At 35.5% G+C, this 13,962-nt stretch overlaps 1 protein-coding gene across 1 annotated transcript; it reads right to left on the bottom strand.

Annotated features, from left to right (window-relative positions):
• Positions 1-208: 208 nt before the first annotated feature.
• Positions 209-13,571, bottom strand: LOC127811675 (26S rRNA (cytosine-C(5))-methyltransferase NOP2B-like). Its single transcript, XM_052351758.1, has 18 exons — positions 13,411-13,571; positions 12,353-12,619; positions 12,104-12,264; positions 11,925-11,988; positions 11,665-11,798; positions 11,503-11,586; positions 11,325-11,399; positions 11,171-11,242; positions 10,961-11,034; positions 10,276-10,328; positions 8,831-8,940; positions 8,267-8,335; positions 8,103-8,177; positions 2,474-2,566; positions 2,306-2,385; positions 2,113-2,212; positions 839-1,110; positions 209-648 (listed from the first exon to the last, which is right to left on the bottom strand). Exons 2-18 carry the CDS (start codon positions 12,612-12,614, stop codon positions 585-587), a joined length of 1,842 nt encoding a protein of 613 aa, XP_052207718.1. The 5' UTR covers positions 12,615-12,619; positions 13,411-13,571; the 3' UTR covers positions 209-584.
• Between the last annotated feature and the right edge of the window lie 391 nt (positions 13,572-13,962).

The raw sequence follows: 13,962 nt of genomic DNA on the forward strand, positions 1-13,962 counted from the left end.
TCCAATATATATATATATATATATTTAAGTTCCGACGGGCTTTTGATGAACAGTAAATTAAAGTTTTCACAAACAAACTGAATAATTTTCTTTTATCGATTTTCATTCCATGGACCTCCACAATTTATACCAATCTTCATGATGGTATAATTTTGGTCGATTTATACCAAAATGCTAGGAAATTCATGTAATTTTGGTTCAATTCAAATCAATCAACCCACTCGTGAATCTGATAATTGAATTCGTTAGAGATCCTGATCCAACATAAACAATACGAATAAAAAGAACTATTGAGAATACAACAGCTGCATAGACTAGGGAAGAATGCAAAACTGACAAAAACTTTCGGCCTTCCATGGCCTAACCTCTGCCCCCATTACTATGTTACAGGAAATTGGAAGTTTAGATAGGCAGCCAATGCCTGAGGCCGCCATAGCAGATTGAAGTAAAGTGACATGGTCCTGTGGTTGGTTTTATATCGTATTGCAGAGGCTTTAGCCCTTAAATTCTCTTTGGATACCGAGCAATGATTGGTGGTCCACGAATACCCCAGCCATTCCTTCATTTGCCTCTGCCAAAATCGGTCATTTCTTCTTTGCCCTCCCAGCTTTTCGCTTGTCTTGTTTCAAAGCTTGTCGCTTCTCTTTTCTGAAAGAATTTGGAAGAGATCAATATGTATGTAGCTTCTAACTGGTACCAAATCCGAGGTTGTTTCTTCCAATCAAAGGGAGAATATGTTTTGTTTAAAGAGGAATGTGGGATTCCAAATGCCAAGTATTAGTTCAATAGTGACTTGACGGTTGCTAAAAGGCAATTATTTTAGTGAAGAGAGGCTCACCTTGCTTTTGGAATTCTCTTTACAGAAGGATTCTTCATTGTCTTCCTCTTTCTGGTGGAAGATGGCGACGTATGTTTCTCATTTCCAGGAAGGCCTTTGCCCTTCTCCAATTTCGCACTGTCTTCAGGAAGGGCTGCTTTCCGTGAATGTAGCTGGGCTTCCTTTCCAGTATTCTCGGTGACCGTGGAATCAATTGGCTCAGCAACTTGTTCCTCTGTTGCTGATGGCTCAGAGCCTGTTTGATTTGGCTTGGAATTGCTCAGTTTCTTCAACTGCAAGAAACAAATACAAGTAACGAACTTTTTCAGCCAAGGCAACCATTTCTTCTACTGGATTGTAGAGAACCAGAAAATATCTCCAAGTCCAACCAGCAGCATACCATAACAAATTCCAATTATTTTTAGATAAAATAATTTAATATGAACCGAAGCTGCACATATTTGGGGAATGCATTTAAGCCAGCAGACTGTCCCTTACTTCTCAATTACTGTGGAAATGCACCACAGCCTTTGGGTTTTCTCCAAATAGGCAAAATTATCAGTTATCAAATCATTGAAGTTATAAAGCAAAATTCAAGGCTCCTCCAGGGGTGTTATGCCTCCATCACTCCATAAAAAGAAAAAGTTGTCCCCCATGTATGAGACTCTCCTCTTTGCACGGGTTTGAAGAGGATCATTTTTGTATATAGGCTTACACTTGCCACTGCTAAAGGAAGGAAACAAAGAAAAGGGTGTGGGAGCTCATTCCAAAACTAACAAGAAGTAAATTCAATAGTAAGCAGAGGTCATGATTGGCAATCCAATCTAAACTCATGCCCTTGCCAAGCTGTAAATTGCCACATCAATATGACAGTCCATAATCAGTTATTTCACAAGGACCAGAGGCTAGAAAGGCTTCCAAGAGTTTGCTTAATAACTCTTTCCACAAGCCACTTTAACAGAATTTTAAACTCATAGACTCTATATGAAATGCAAAAAAAAAGAAAAAAAAAAAAAGGTCAAAGGCTTTCCACGCTGCTCAGATATTGAATTTGAATATGCATTCATAGGCATGAAATGGAAAACATTGAACCATATGAGATAATCAACGTGCATTTAGCAAGTAAAGCATCATTATGAGAAATTCAACTACATATAAAAATATGTATAATGAACTAGTGGTCCATGCATAAAAACCATGACCAACAGGAAAAACCCATACAATATTAACAACTAGAGCAATAGAAATTACAAACTCTGGAGTGTGGAGTATCATTTCCAGGGGAAAATATATACCTTAGCCACAAAGAATCCATCCATGTTGTGAACATGGGGATAGAATCGCCTTGTCTTTTCTAAAGAGGGGTGAAATCTGCCTTCTCTAAAGCGAATAAACCTGGCAATGCATAGAAGTATCATCAAATAAAATTTTCAATTGCTAAACTTATGTTTTATTTGTTAATTTCATGCTAGAAGATATCAGCAATACCCAGGTCGTCCAAAGTCCAGGCCACAAGGCACAAGTTTTACATCCCTCTTTTTCAGAGCATAATCTATAACTGCTTCATTCTGCAAGATTCAGTATATCTAGTAAATCCTCAAGCAAGAAGCCTTAGGAATCATTATTGAGTATCCAAGGGTCTCCTCATACACAGACCTCGGGAATCATTATTGAACATGTGGAATAAACTATGTATCCCCCAGATTTTGAATTAGCATCAACCATGTCAATGGCAGCAAGAAGCAGCTCCTGCACACAAAACAGGAGAATGAAAAAATCTCTCATCATAAAACCAGTGAAACAGATAAGCAAATAGTAAATGTTTGCTAAAAGAAAAAATAGGAGATAAAAGCACAGAACGTTGCACTATATCCAGGAAGATACAAATTTTAGTGATGAGCTCCACTGGAAAGAGGAAGAGGCTCAAGTGCCATCCAGCTAAATTCTTGTGTTTTAAGCAATAACAGGAGTTATGGGCCCTTAATCAATTTGTAAAAATTATTGTACCTACAGATAGGAGGAACATCAGTAGTGTAATATTAGTTCTCTCAATGAAGCCAGGACTTTCAAAGTATTTCCCTGTCAAAGTATGCTAAAATCTTCTTCATTATGAAGGTTTTTTTTTTCCCCAAAAGTTGAACAAGCTTAGTGATTCTACCTGTTTCAGGCAGAAATGTTTATGCTTAGAAGCACAAACATAAACGCATGACATGGTTATGATGCCACAAACATCAATACTTGGGCATGGCACAACAACAACAACAATATATCAAGTTTTTATCCCATTATGTGGGTTCAGCCAGATGAATTTTAGATTCCCATTTATTTCTATCCAATGCCTTTTCTTTAGTAAGGGCCCATATACTGAATACCAAACCCAAGTGTCTCCCACCAAGTTGTTTTTGGTCTCCTCTACCTCTTTTGCTAACTAGTTGTTCCATGCCATCAAGTTGCCTCACATGAGCCTCTATTGGCCTTCTTCACACATAACCAAATCATCTTAATCATGTCTCTTATATTTGATCTTCAATATGAGCCACTCCAATCTTATTAAGAATAATCTCATTTCTAATTTTATCTTCCCTTGTATGGTTGTACATCCATCTTAGGATATGGCAGGTACATAGCATATAGCATACATGTAGCCAATAACTTTTCACATCTTACATTCATTCACACAATATCAAAAAGTAAAAATTAGCTTTCACATTCTACATATTGGAAAAGAAGTGTGAAAAAAACAAAGTTAATATTTATCTTAAGAGGGCTTCAAGAACAAACAAACAAACATATCAAGCCTTAATCCCAATAGGTCGGACAGATATATAGATTTTAACTTGCTAATTATCTCCATCTACGAATGTTACAATTGTGACCCAGAATTCAAATTTAATTGAGATTAAGACTCCTAATTCGACTATGATTATAACTTCAAATTTGACTACAATTAGAACGTTAAATTTGATTTTGATTAGGATTTATCTCATATGGAGAAATACCCTCTTAGCTCATCTTTTAATCAAGATACAATTTCATGTGCACATCTACATGTGTTTAGGTCTATAAATAGGTGTCCAATGCCCTGAAATTAGTGTAGCTACATTACTCTTATTGTACCAATATCATCATAGTGATATTTTGTTCTTTCTGCCAGTTGTTTTCTTTTATTTGGATTTTTCACATTAAATTCTATATTCGTTTTGTGTGTTTGATGGTTTGATTGTGGTTTGTTTTCGATCCAAAATCATAACAAACTGGTATCAGAGTCGTTAGATCAAACCATCAACTATTGGCGAATCTCAACCATTGGATCTGCACTTTTTCATCATCTTCCACAACTAAGGTTTTGTTGCCTAGCCACCATCGTTGTCTCTACCACCTCCACCTCTGTTGTCGTCTCCTGGCTTGCCACTGTCGGCCTTATTCTTTGTCGCCGCCAACCACCATCGATCTCCTTCCTTTCAACGTCAATTTTCGCTTTTGGAGCAACCATTGCAAACCGTCTCTTAGCCTTTCCCTATCATCAATCTCCACCATTACAACCACCGTAGATTGACACCACAGTTGACCTGCCAAGGTCTAACTCGCTTTAGATTTGGTTAGTCCAGATCTGATCCATTAAACCAGATTCGACCTACCATATCTGTCCAACCTATATTTGCCCCGATTTACTATCCAAATCCGATATCCTAGTCTAATAAAGTTTTATTTATCAATCATTTGAAATTATTTGGGGTTATTTGATCTTCGTAATGGCTACCTTGAAATATGATACTCTATTGTTGGGCCGAAATATTAGATTCTTGCTATGGCAAGTTATTATGCGTGCAATTTTGGCACAAATAGTTTTAGATGAAGGTGGAGTCATTAAAGTGGATTCACATTGGTGAATGTGGAGTCATTAATGTCAATAAAGATATGTTGAGGCTGATCTTGTTATCTATACTTTGAGTGTAGCTGAAGAGTGAAGATATCCACTGCAATAAACATTGTGTGGATTTAGTTAGTATTCCCCGTGATGCGGTTTTGATTGGCATTCGTTAAAGAGATTAATTCTCTGTGATTTTGCTAGAAAAAAGAATTATGAATAATTTCATATTTAAATTTCGTGTCAAGGTTGAGCTTGTTATAATTGTGATCCAGAATTCAAATTTGACCGTGATTGTGATTTCAAATTTGACTATGATTAGGACATCAAATTTGATTTTGATTGGGATTTATCTCATCTAGAGAACTATCCCCATGGCTCATCTTTTGATCCGAATATAATTCCTTGTGTACATCTACAAATGAGTTTAGATCTATAAATAAGTGCTCAATGCCTTGGACTTAACGCAACTATATCACTATTATTGTACCAATATCATCATAGTGATATTTTATTCTTTCTACCTGTGATTTCCAATTTGGGTTTTCCATGTTAAATTTTGCATTCGTTTGTGTGTTTGATGGTATGATTATGGTTGGTTTTCGATCCAAAATCATAACGATGGCCATATCTTATGCAAAGCCATAATATCATATATCATCCATAAGAGTTTCCCACCATGTTTTTTGGTCTTCCTCTACCTCTTTTACTAAAAACACCTCCCATTTCATCAACTCCCTTCACAAAGGCATCTATTGGTTTTCTTCTCACATAACTAAATTATCTTAATCATGTCTCACACATCTTATCTTTAGTAGAAGTTAAACTAACCTTATGATATGACATATAATCATATACCAATTCTAACATTTATTTTATGGCCACATTCACTATAACATCATCATCGTCACACCTATAATTTGCACATGTTGCTCCTTAATTCCCCAACGATTTGTACCATACAACATAGCTAGTTTAATAGTCACCCCATAGATTAGCTTTAATGGAATTTTACTATTGCACAAAACAACAAATGCACTTCTCCATTTTAACCATCTTGTATTAATTCTATAGGTAACATCCTCAATGATCTTCTCATCATTTTGGATAATTGATCCAAAATATTTGAACTAATATTTCTTTAAATGCTATGACTTGCTCTTTAAGCCTCACCATGACAGCATTTACATTTCTATTTTTACTAAATATACATTCTATATATTTGATCTTGAATCATCCCAACTTGAAGCCTTTAAATTCTAAGGTGCCCATCTATATATGAATCTTAGTATTTGTGCCTTCTTCTATCTAATCCATCAACACAACGTGGCATACAAATAGCATATGCCAAGGCGCTTCTCTTGTATGTGATTAGTGAGATTATCCATCACTAGAGCAAAGAGAAAAGGGCTTATTGCGGATTTTTGATATAATCTAATTGTAATGGAAAAGGCTCAATATCTTTGTTAGGTTTTGCATTGAGTAAACTATCTAGAAGGTTAGAAGAAATTAGGAAATCCTTCGGGTGATTGAACCAGCAAAGTAAACTAAGTTAGGGAGAGGCTAGCTTGTGTGTTTATTATGAGGGGTATTTTAGTCTTTATGTAGCCTAATATTAAACCTTGTAATTTCCACCCAAATTGTCTATAAAAGGAAGGCAGGGGGCAATCATTTAGATGATCATTAATTTTATTTTCTGTATATGAGAGAATTGTTGTGAGAGGAAAGGCTTGTGTCCAAGAAAATACTTTGTAATCTCGGTAAAAGCAGTGTACTCGTGTGATAGAGAGTGGAGGGGTATTTCTTGTACTGATTCATACATTGGTTTCTAGTGGAATTGCTCTCGGACCGAGACTGGATGTAGGGCTGTTTCCGCAGCCTGAACCAGGATAAATTGCGCTTGTCTCTTGTTGTGGTTTGGTTGTTTCTTTCCCTTATTCTTTTACTAATTTAATTCTGTTTTCAATTCAGTTTTTCATTTCTATTGTTGTGATTGATTTTGAGTGAGAGAGTGTGTGAGATTGGCATTGAATTGAGAGGATCCTAGCGCTCCTAATCCTAACAATCCCCTCCAAAAAATTCTAACACATGTTTTTGCTCCTTGACGCATATCTTTAATAATCTGTACACAAGTAATTTGGATTGTTTTCTTCTATAAAACCCTTTATAAGACTTCTTCTGAAACCCTCCTTCAACCTTGTTTGGCCCAATGGTGAGGTGAGGTTTGGTTTGATCATGCAAAAGTTTTTGGTAAAATACAAAAGTTGAGTTGAATTAGAATGTTAACTAAAAAGGACATAAAAATTATAATTGTATACTAAATATGTATAAACTAACTTATATATATAAACTAATTATATATAAATTAATCTTTGAATAATTTGATCAAATTGAGTTGAGTTAAAATGTTAAGTGACTAAAAAGATTAGTTACTTAAAAAATATTACAAAAAAAATATTTTTTAATAAAGTACGGAAAATAAATTACGAAAAATATTTTTGATAAATTATGATCAAATTGAGTTGGGAATTTTACAAAAAATATAGTTATGGAAATACATTATTTAAAAATGTGTTTTAATAAATTTGTGTATAATTTATAATTATAGAATATGTAATTAATATGAAAATATATTTATTTTAACAAAAAGAAAGAAATTTGGTTAGGGTTTTTATTGGGACAAAGAGGGAATTAAAATGTGTATTAGTTCTCTTAAAAGGGTCAAATGGATATATTTAAGGAAAATTTCATAACTGACCCCAACCTCACCATTTTGGTGAGGTTGAGTTCAGTCATATCAACTCAACCCAAACGAGCTTGAGTTGAGAAATTTGGAGTGTTACCAAACGCTCAATTTTGGAATTGAGGCTTAAATTCAACTCCCGCCTCATTGCCAAACACTCCTTTCATCTAGCAAGTTTTTGTAGTTCAGTTATCATTACAAAAAGGATTTAATTAGCTAACAAGGGCATTTGCAAATTCCAAAAGGTCACCTCATAGACAGCTATATGGATTTTCATACTCCAAGCAAATTGAGGCTTGCAAGCTGAGATGTGGACAACTCAGTTATTAGTAGGAATTCCAAAAGGTCACCTCATAGACAGCTATATGGATTTTCATGCTCCAAGCAAATTGAGGCTTGCAAGCTGAGATGTGGACAACTCAGTTATTAGAGTAGGAATTCAGGAAAAGATTCAAAGAGTTTACATAGATCCCCCAAACACCTTAAAAGGTTTAAAATGCATGACAAAACAAGAGTGAGAAGTCAGCACAACATTATTTCAAGCTATCTGGATCAATCAAAGAAGATTAACTCCATCCTTCATTATCCATAAGAAGTTGCGACAATGAATTGAAACTATTCATCAATAAACAAAATATATATTATATTGATGGGTATCACATATATATATATACCTTCTGTAAATGACAGCATTTCTGTATATCATCCAAGGTCTTAGAGGTCTTGACGGACTCATCTTTAGAAATAACCTGCAAAACAAGTGAAACTTGAAATTTATTTTAAGACAAAATGACAAGGATGGATAGAGTATAAATGGGTAAAGAGACTGGCTTCTTACCCCTGTACCGCTGCAAGGGGCATCTAGCAATACCCTATCAGCTGTATTCTGACCCAAAACTTTGGGCAGCTGGACTTAGAAGACAAACCAAAGAATATAAAAGCATTAGACCATATTTATTGGGATCAAAGAGAACCTCAAGCAATTGCCATGGAATAAAATGGACTTTCTTCTGAGAGTATGCAGAGTGTCAGGGTGGAAAAGGGAGATAAGAAGCATCCTTATGAGAATATTTAAAATATATATATATATATATATCACTTGGTACTGATGCATGAACAATGAAATTTAATGCAAATTATTAAATGAAGATCTGAAGCCAGGTCTGCCTTTTACCACCTCAATCAAGACAGTTTTTCAAACAAAAGAAACCAAGTTTGGGAACAACAATTATCACTCATGAACACAAATTTTGATAGACCCACAGAAAAAGTGGCATTTATATTGTTCTAGATAAGAACTAAGAAGGAAACAAAACAAGATGCATCCCTATCTCCCCTTGTGGAGAAAATGACTTTACACTCAAACTAAATAAGAATTAAGAGTTAAAAGTAAGATGCTTACCTCTCTCCCATCATAACTGCTAACAATGGTGTTTGTAACCCCCATACGATGTAAATTAGCAGTGAGCGACTTGAGTCTCGACTCCTTCATCTCATTTGCATAAATTATACCTAGGAATCATTGGATTAGAAAATAAACAGGAAAGGGTCACTGATATTTGTACGGATGAGAGAGAGACAAAGAGAGAGAGAGAGAGCACAAAAGATAGTGATGCACGAACAGTTTAACATCAGAACACAGGAAGCTTCACTTTTAAAACAAAATTAAGGTCTTGTAATGAAAAAGGAAGTGAAAAAATATGCCACCTGGTTAAAAAATTCCTCCTGTTGGCTCAATTAGCAATTCCACGCATAAAGAGTAGGTCACTGTATATTTTTGATGGCTTGATATGAATTGTTGGACCCCTCTCTTCATAACTTAAGGCTATGTTTGGATTGAGAGGATGAAGGGGAACTGGGGAAGGAAGGGTTTGAAGAGAGAAGGGAAAAGAATTCCCTTGTTTGGAAGATATTTTAGAAGAAGAGGGAAAGGGAATTGGAGGGGACCCAATCCCCCTCCTCCCTCCTGCTTTATCTAAAATCTCGTCGTCCCCCACCCCCCCCCCAAAAAAAAATAAATAAATAAATAAATAAATAAAAACAAATCAGAGGGTAGGGGAGGGGATGTGAGTCTTTTTTAATTAAAAATTTGTTCTTTTACTTTCTTGCTCTCTATGCTATGCTTTGAAATATAAAATATAAGGGATACATTGAAATTTTAATATTATAACCCTTCCCCCTTACCTTTCATTTTTACTTAAACTCCCAAACAAAGGAAGAGAACCTTTTCTTCATTAAACAACCAAACAAAAGGTAACTCCCCCTCCTTTCCTCTCCTTTCTTTTACAAATCCTTCCTTCCCCTTGCCTCCAGAACTCCCAAACATAGCCTAAGCTTTTGGGGCTAGAGGGTGTCTTAACATGGTATCAGGGTTATGATTCCAGGAGTTAACAGTACAAATATTATTGTGTATATTTTTCCACATTATTGTGCTTATTGTGAAATCTTTTGTAGGGTATGTTATTCCAACTTGATTTAGTTTGCCCATGTCCAACCACAAAATTGCATTTGGGAGAGTGTTCGAGAGCTTAATATTCATTTTTGGCTCCCTTTCTAATAGTTTAAGGGCTCAAGATTCTGACTTAGCGGTATCATAACAAAGATAACTACTTTGCTCCATGCATCTTTGCCCACCTCAATAATTAAACAAATTAAGACAAACTAATGCACAATGCAGAGATTAAACTCAATCCAGCAAACTATAACAAGAATATTAAGTAAATCAGGGATTTAACCCTTCCCCCTCCCGCAGGAAGGAAACAAAATAAATGGACAAAAAAGATAAAGGAAGACCACACCAATGAAAAGGTGCAATTTAAATAACTGAGTCAGTCTGTTTAAATATACCACTGTTTTTCATAAGAGAAGCAATGTAGGTTGTTTTACCACCAGGAGCAGCCCTGCAATGAAGTACAAGTAGTGATTAACAGATAAAGGAAACAGAAAGAAGTAAACACATGACATGATAGACATAGATAGCATATACAGTTAAACTACACCTATATGACTGCATGAATGCCAAAGAGTGTGTCTCAGATGGAAATTGTGAATGCACCCCAATCAAAATAATCCATTTCAACACAATGAAACTTCCATTACATCAAACTGAATACAAACAAGTGTTGAGGAAAAATGTTATAGTCAGTAAACAGAACTTGCTTATAGGGTTTAACCACAGGTTATAACAAAGTTATATTATGCAACAAATTTGACATAGCAAAATGTGTAGAATGAATTGAAAGCCAGCTACAAGTTTTCAAAGCTAAAGTAAGCAGGACACTTTTATAAGTTACCAATCAATATATTAAAATAAAAGAAGAAGAACTAGAGCAAGACAAAGGTAATAAAAATAAAGGAAAGATTAAAAAAATGCATTTTTTAACTGGAAAGAAATATGTATAATAAAACAAATGAACAGAAAGCCTTAGCCATGAAATCTGCTCAAGTGAAAAAAATAAACTAAATTTAGGATCATGCAAAAAGTTTTAAGTACAATCTAGACATTGCTCTTTAAAAGGATACAGTTACTTACGCCATATCAACAATCCTTTCCTTCTCTTGGGGAGCAAGGGCCATCACAGGCAAAAATGAGCTCGCACCTTGCAACTGTGAGCAAATTTACTATGAGCAGTAGCATATCAATAAATAAGAAGCATTGACTAATTCACTGAAGTTAGGGGTGGTATTGTAAGGTGGGTTGGTGGAAGAAGAACAGCAGTACCAACTTAACAACTCAAAATACCATGTAATAACCAGCCATATATTCAGGAGTGGCACCAATAGGAACTTGTGAGTCATATACAACCAGTCCAACCTGCAATTTTGGGAGACAGTGAACCGAATAAATTACATAAATGTCAAGGAAGACAAAAAGTCTGACATAAACCAGGCCTTACTTTTGACCACTTGCTTAAGGGGTCTAAGTTTACGCCTCTGTTCAATAAAACGCCAGCCAAATCCCGTCGGCGTGTCTGAAATTTTAGCCAGACAAATTAATTAATTCAGTATGCAACCTGGTCAACAATAAAACATAAAACAAATACATGTCCAAACTCAGGAAAATGTTAGTTTCACCTTCAGTGTATTGGTTCTGAGACATATTGGTCGAGGCTTCTCAAAAGCTTCAATAAGTTCCATAAGTTCATTAACTGCAAACATCTGCAGAAACAAATTCGCACAACAGAAATCCTCATAAACCATAAAATTAACTGATAATTTACTCAGATTTCTGATTACCTCCACCAAAACTCCAATCAGGAATTCATTGTAACCATAATAGGTGCCTAAATCCCTCGTGAGCTGTTCCACATAATCCTTCCGCGATGCTCCCTCTTGTCTCAAAGCCTTAAAATTTGAAAGTACTTGAACAGCTGCAATGCAAATAATTTTTTTTTTTTTTTTTTTTAGGTAAGGCAGAATGTAATACACACACATACAAGAAGCAAGTAATTTTGATAAAAAAAATGAATGAAGTCTTAAATAGACATATGACTCACTCTCTTTTATTCTCCTTTGAAGACTTTGAAGAACTGGAGGGCGGTCTGCCTCTTCTTCAAGCTCCTATGAAATTTGCATAAAGAACCCACCATTAAGCATGACCAGGAATCTCGTGCGATAATAAATAGGAAATTCAATAAAAACAATAGCAGAACAATAAGTGTTTAAATTATAAGACCTCCTTGGATGGTAATCGGAATTCATCAGCTTCTTCTTTAATGTTTAGTTGCAATTCAGCCTCTGCTTCCTCTTCTTCTCTTGCCTTCTCTTCTTCAATAGCTCGTGACTTCTGCTCAATGTCAGACTCATCAGAATCAGAATCCATATCCGAGCCTTTATCTGCAACAAATACAAATAATCAAAACATGAAATCAATAAACATTAACAAAAAAGTATCTGAAATTGTCTCACCAAGAAACATCAGTACCTTCATCATCATTTCCTTGGAGAAAATCATCTGCTAACGGATCATCCCCATCAGAAGACACCTCAGAACCTGAATCAATTCTTTCCTCTTCTTCATCAAATGGGCCATGCTCTGTTACTTCTTCATCTCCAGTCTCAGAATCACTAGAAAGATTATCTTTTTCTGTATGTCCAGTAGAGAAAGACTCATTCCTTTGCTTCTTCCTAGGATGAAGTTTTTGTGACTTTGATCCCTTTTTCTTACTAAAAGCTGTAGCAGCCATTTATACTGCAAAAAGTAAAGATCAGTTTATAGATATGAGAGGTAACAGAGCAGACAACCAGCCAAAAATATTTCAGGCTATAAGTTTTCTGCATGAGATAAGAACTAGATTGCTGCATTTGGTTGCAGCTAGGGGTGAGCAATCAGTTTTTACAATCAGTTATTGGCCAATATGGAACTGACACAAAATAACTGGTCTTATTCGTAATATAACCGAGCCAAACCAAAATTTTGAAGAAATCAAAATTACCCAAATCATCAAAATAACCAGAATATAGCAAAATAACATAGGAAGCAACAAACGGGTTCCAAAAGCTAAACGGATAAATCAGGAACCAAATTTGAAAGAAACGATGACGATAGCAACTGAAGAAATCCGATTAGAAGTTCACAGGTCTTAAAATAAGTTGAGGCATTCATAGCAAAAAAACAAAGATAGTCAATGTGTTTTCAACTCAGCAACAAGTGTAAACCAACATGTTTCCTTGGTCATTCATGAAGTGTAAGAAGCACAAGTGCCATTTTTCCTCCATATGAACAATTCGAACAAAAGTCTCGAAGAAACAGATTAAGACAATATAGTAAAGTAAAAGAAAGGTTGCAGAAGCCAGATGGTACTGATATCTTCAAATAGAAAAAATATATATACATATAATCAGCAGCTGAGTTCAAAACCAGATTAATCCCAATGGATATGTGGTTCCTCTACAAAATGAGAAAAATATTGTACTAAAGGAATATGATTCCTCAATGGACATGTACTAAAGGAATTTAAAAACGCAAGGAAATGGACTCACGCGGTGAATAAAACAATTATTCTGAAATTCACCACGCTTCTGAGGCAACAATGGCTTCAGCGGCGTGGATTGCAGCAAGCGCCGAATCCAAATTGGGAATTCTCTGCGTCTTCGTGTTCTCAATTGGGATGGCTAGGGTTTTGGGAAAAACCCTCCTTGAAGTTCGGATTCCGCTTGATTGAACCCCCAGAGAGTAATATAAATTGGGCATGTGGGCCAGACAACATGGGCCCCAAGCCCAGGAAGAGCCATCCAGTAGTATGATTTGCTGTCAGTCAGGCCCAACTAAATCACATAGATCTTAAAGTTGGCCCAATTTTTGCCCCCTTTGTTTTTTTCCTACCTGGTGCCCGGGCATTTAGCCGACTGCGACTGGTCCCTCAAATACAGAGACAAGGTTTGGTAAGCCTTTCTGAGTAAACTTTTTTATAGAGAGATAATTACAATTAAGGGACTTGAATTTATTTGGACTCCTAATGATATGTTTAGCATGAAGTGTTATTATGTTGCCTCAATTTTATCAAATAAAAGTCACATCTAAACACGTGTAAA

Source organism: Diospyros lotus, chromosome 10 (genome assembly GCF_014633365.1).
Source record: "Diospyros lotus cultivar Yz01 chromosome 10, ASM1463336v1, whole genome shotgun sequence".
In the NCBI taxonomy this organism is placed as follows: domain Eukaryota; kingdom Viridiplantae; phylum Streptophyta; class Magnoliopsida; order Ericales; family Ebenaceae; genus Diospyros; species Diospyros lotus.

Coding starts and splice junctions, on each gene's coding strand:
- LOC127811675 (XM_052351758.1), bottom strand. CDS start 12,614: ATGGCTGCTACAGCTTTTAGTAAGAAAAAGGGATCAAAGTCACAAAAA. Junction 11,989..12,103: donor TCCGATTACCATCCAAGGAG/GTCTTATAATTT, acceptor CAAATTTCATAG/GAGCTTGAAGAAGAGGCAGA. Junction 8,941..10,275: donor TTCTCTTATGAAAAACAGTG/GTATATTTAAAC, acceptor AATGATTCCTAG/GTATAATTTATGCAAATGAG.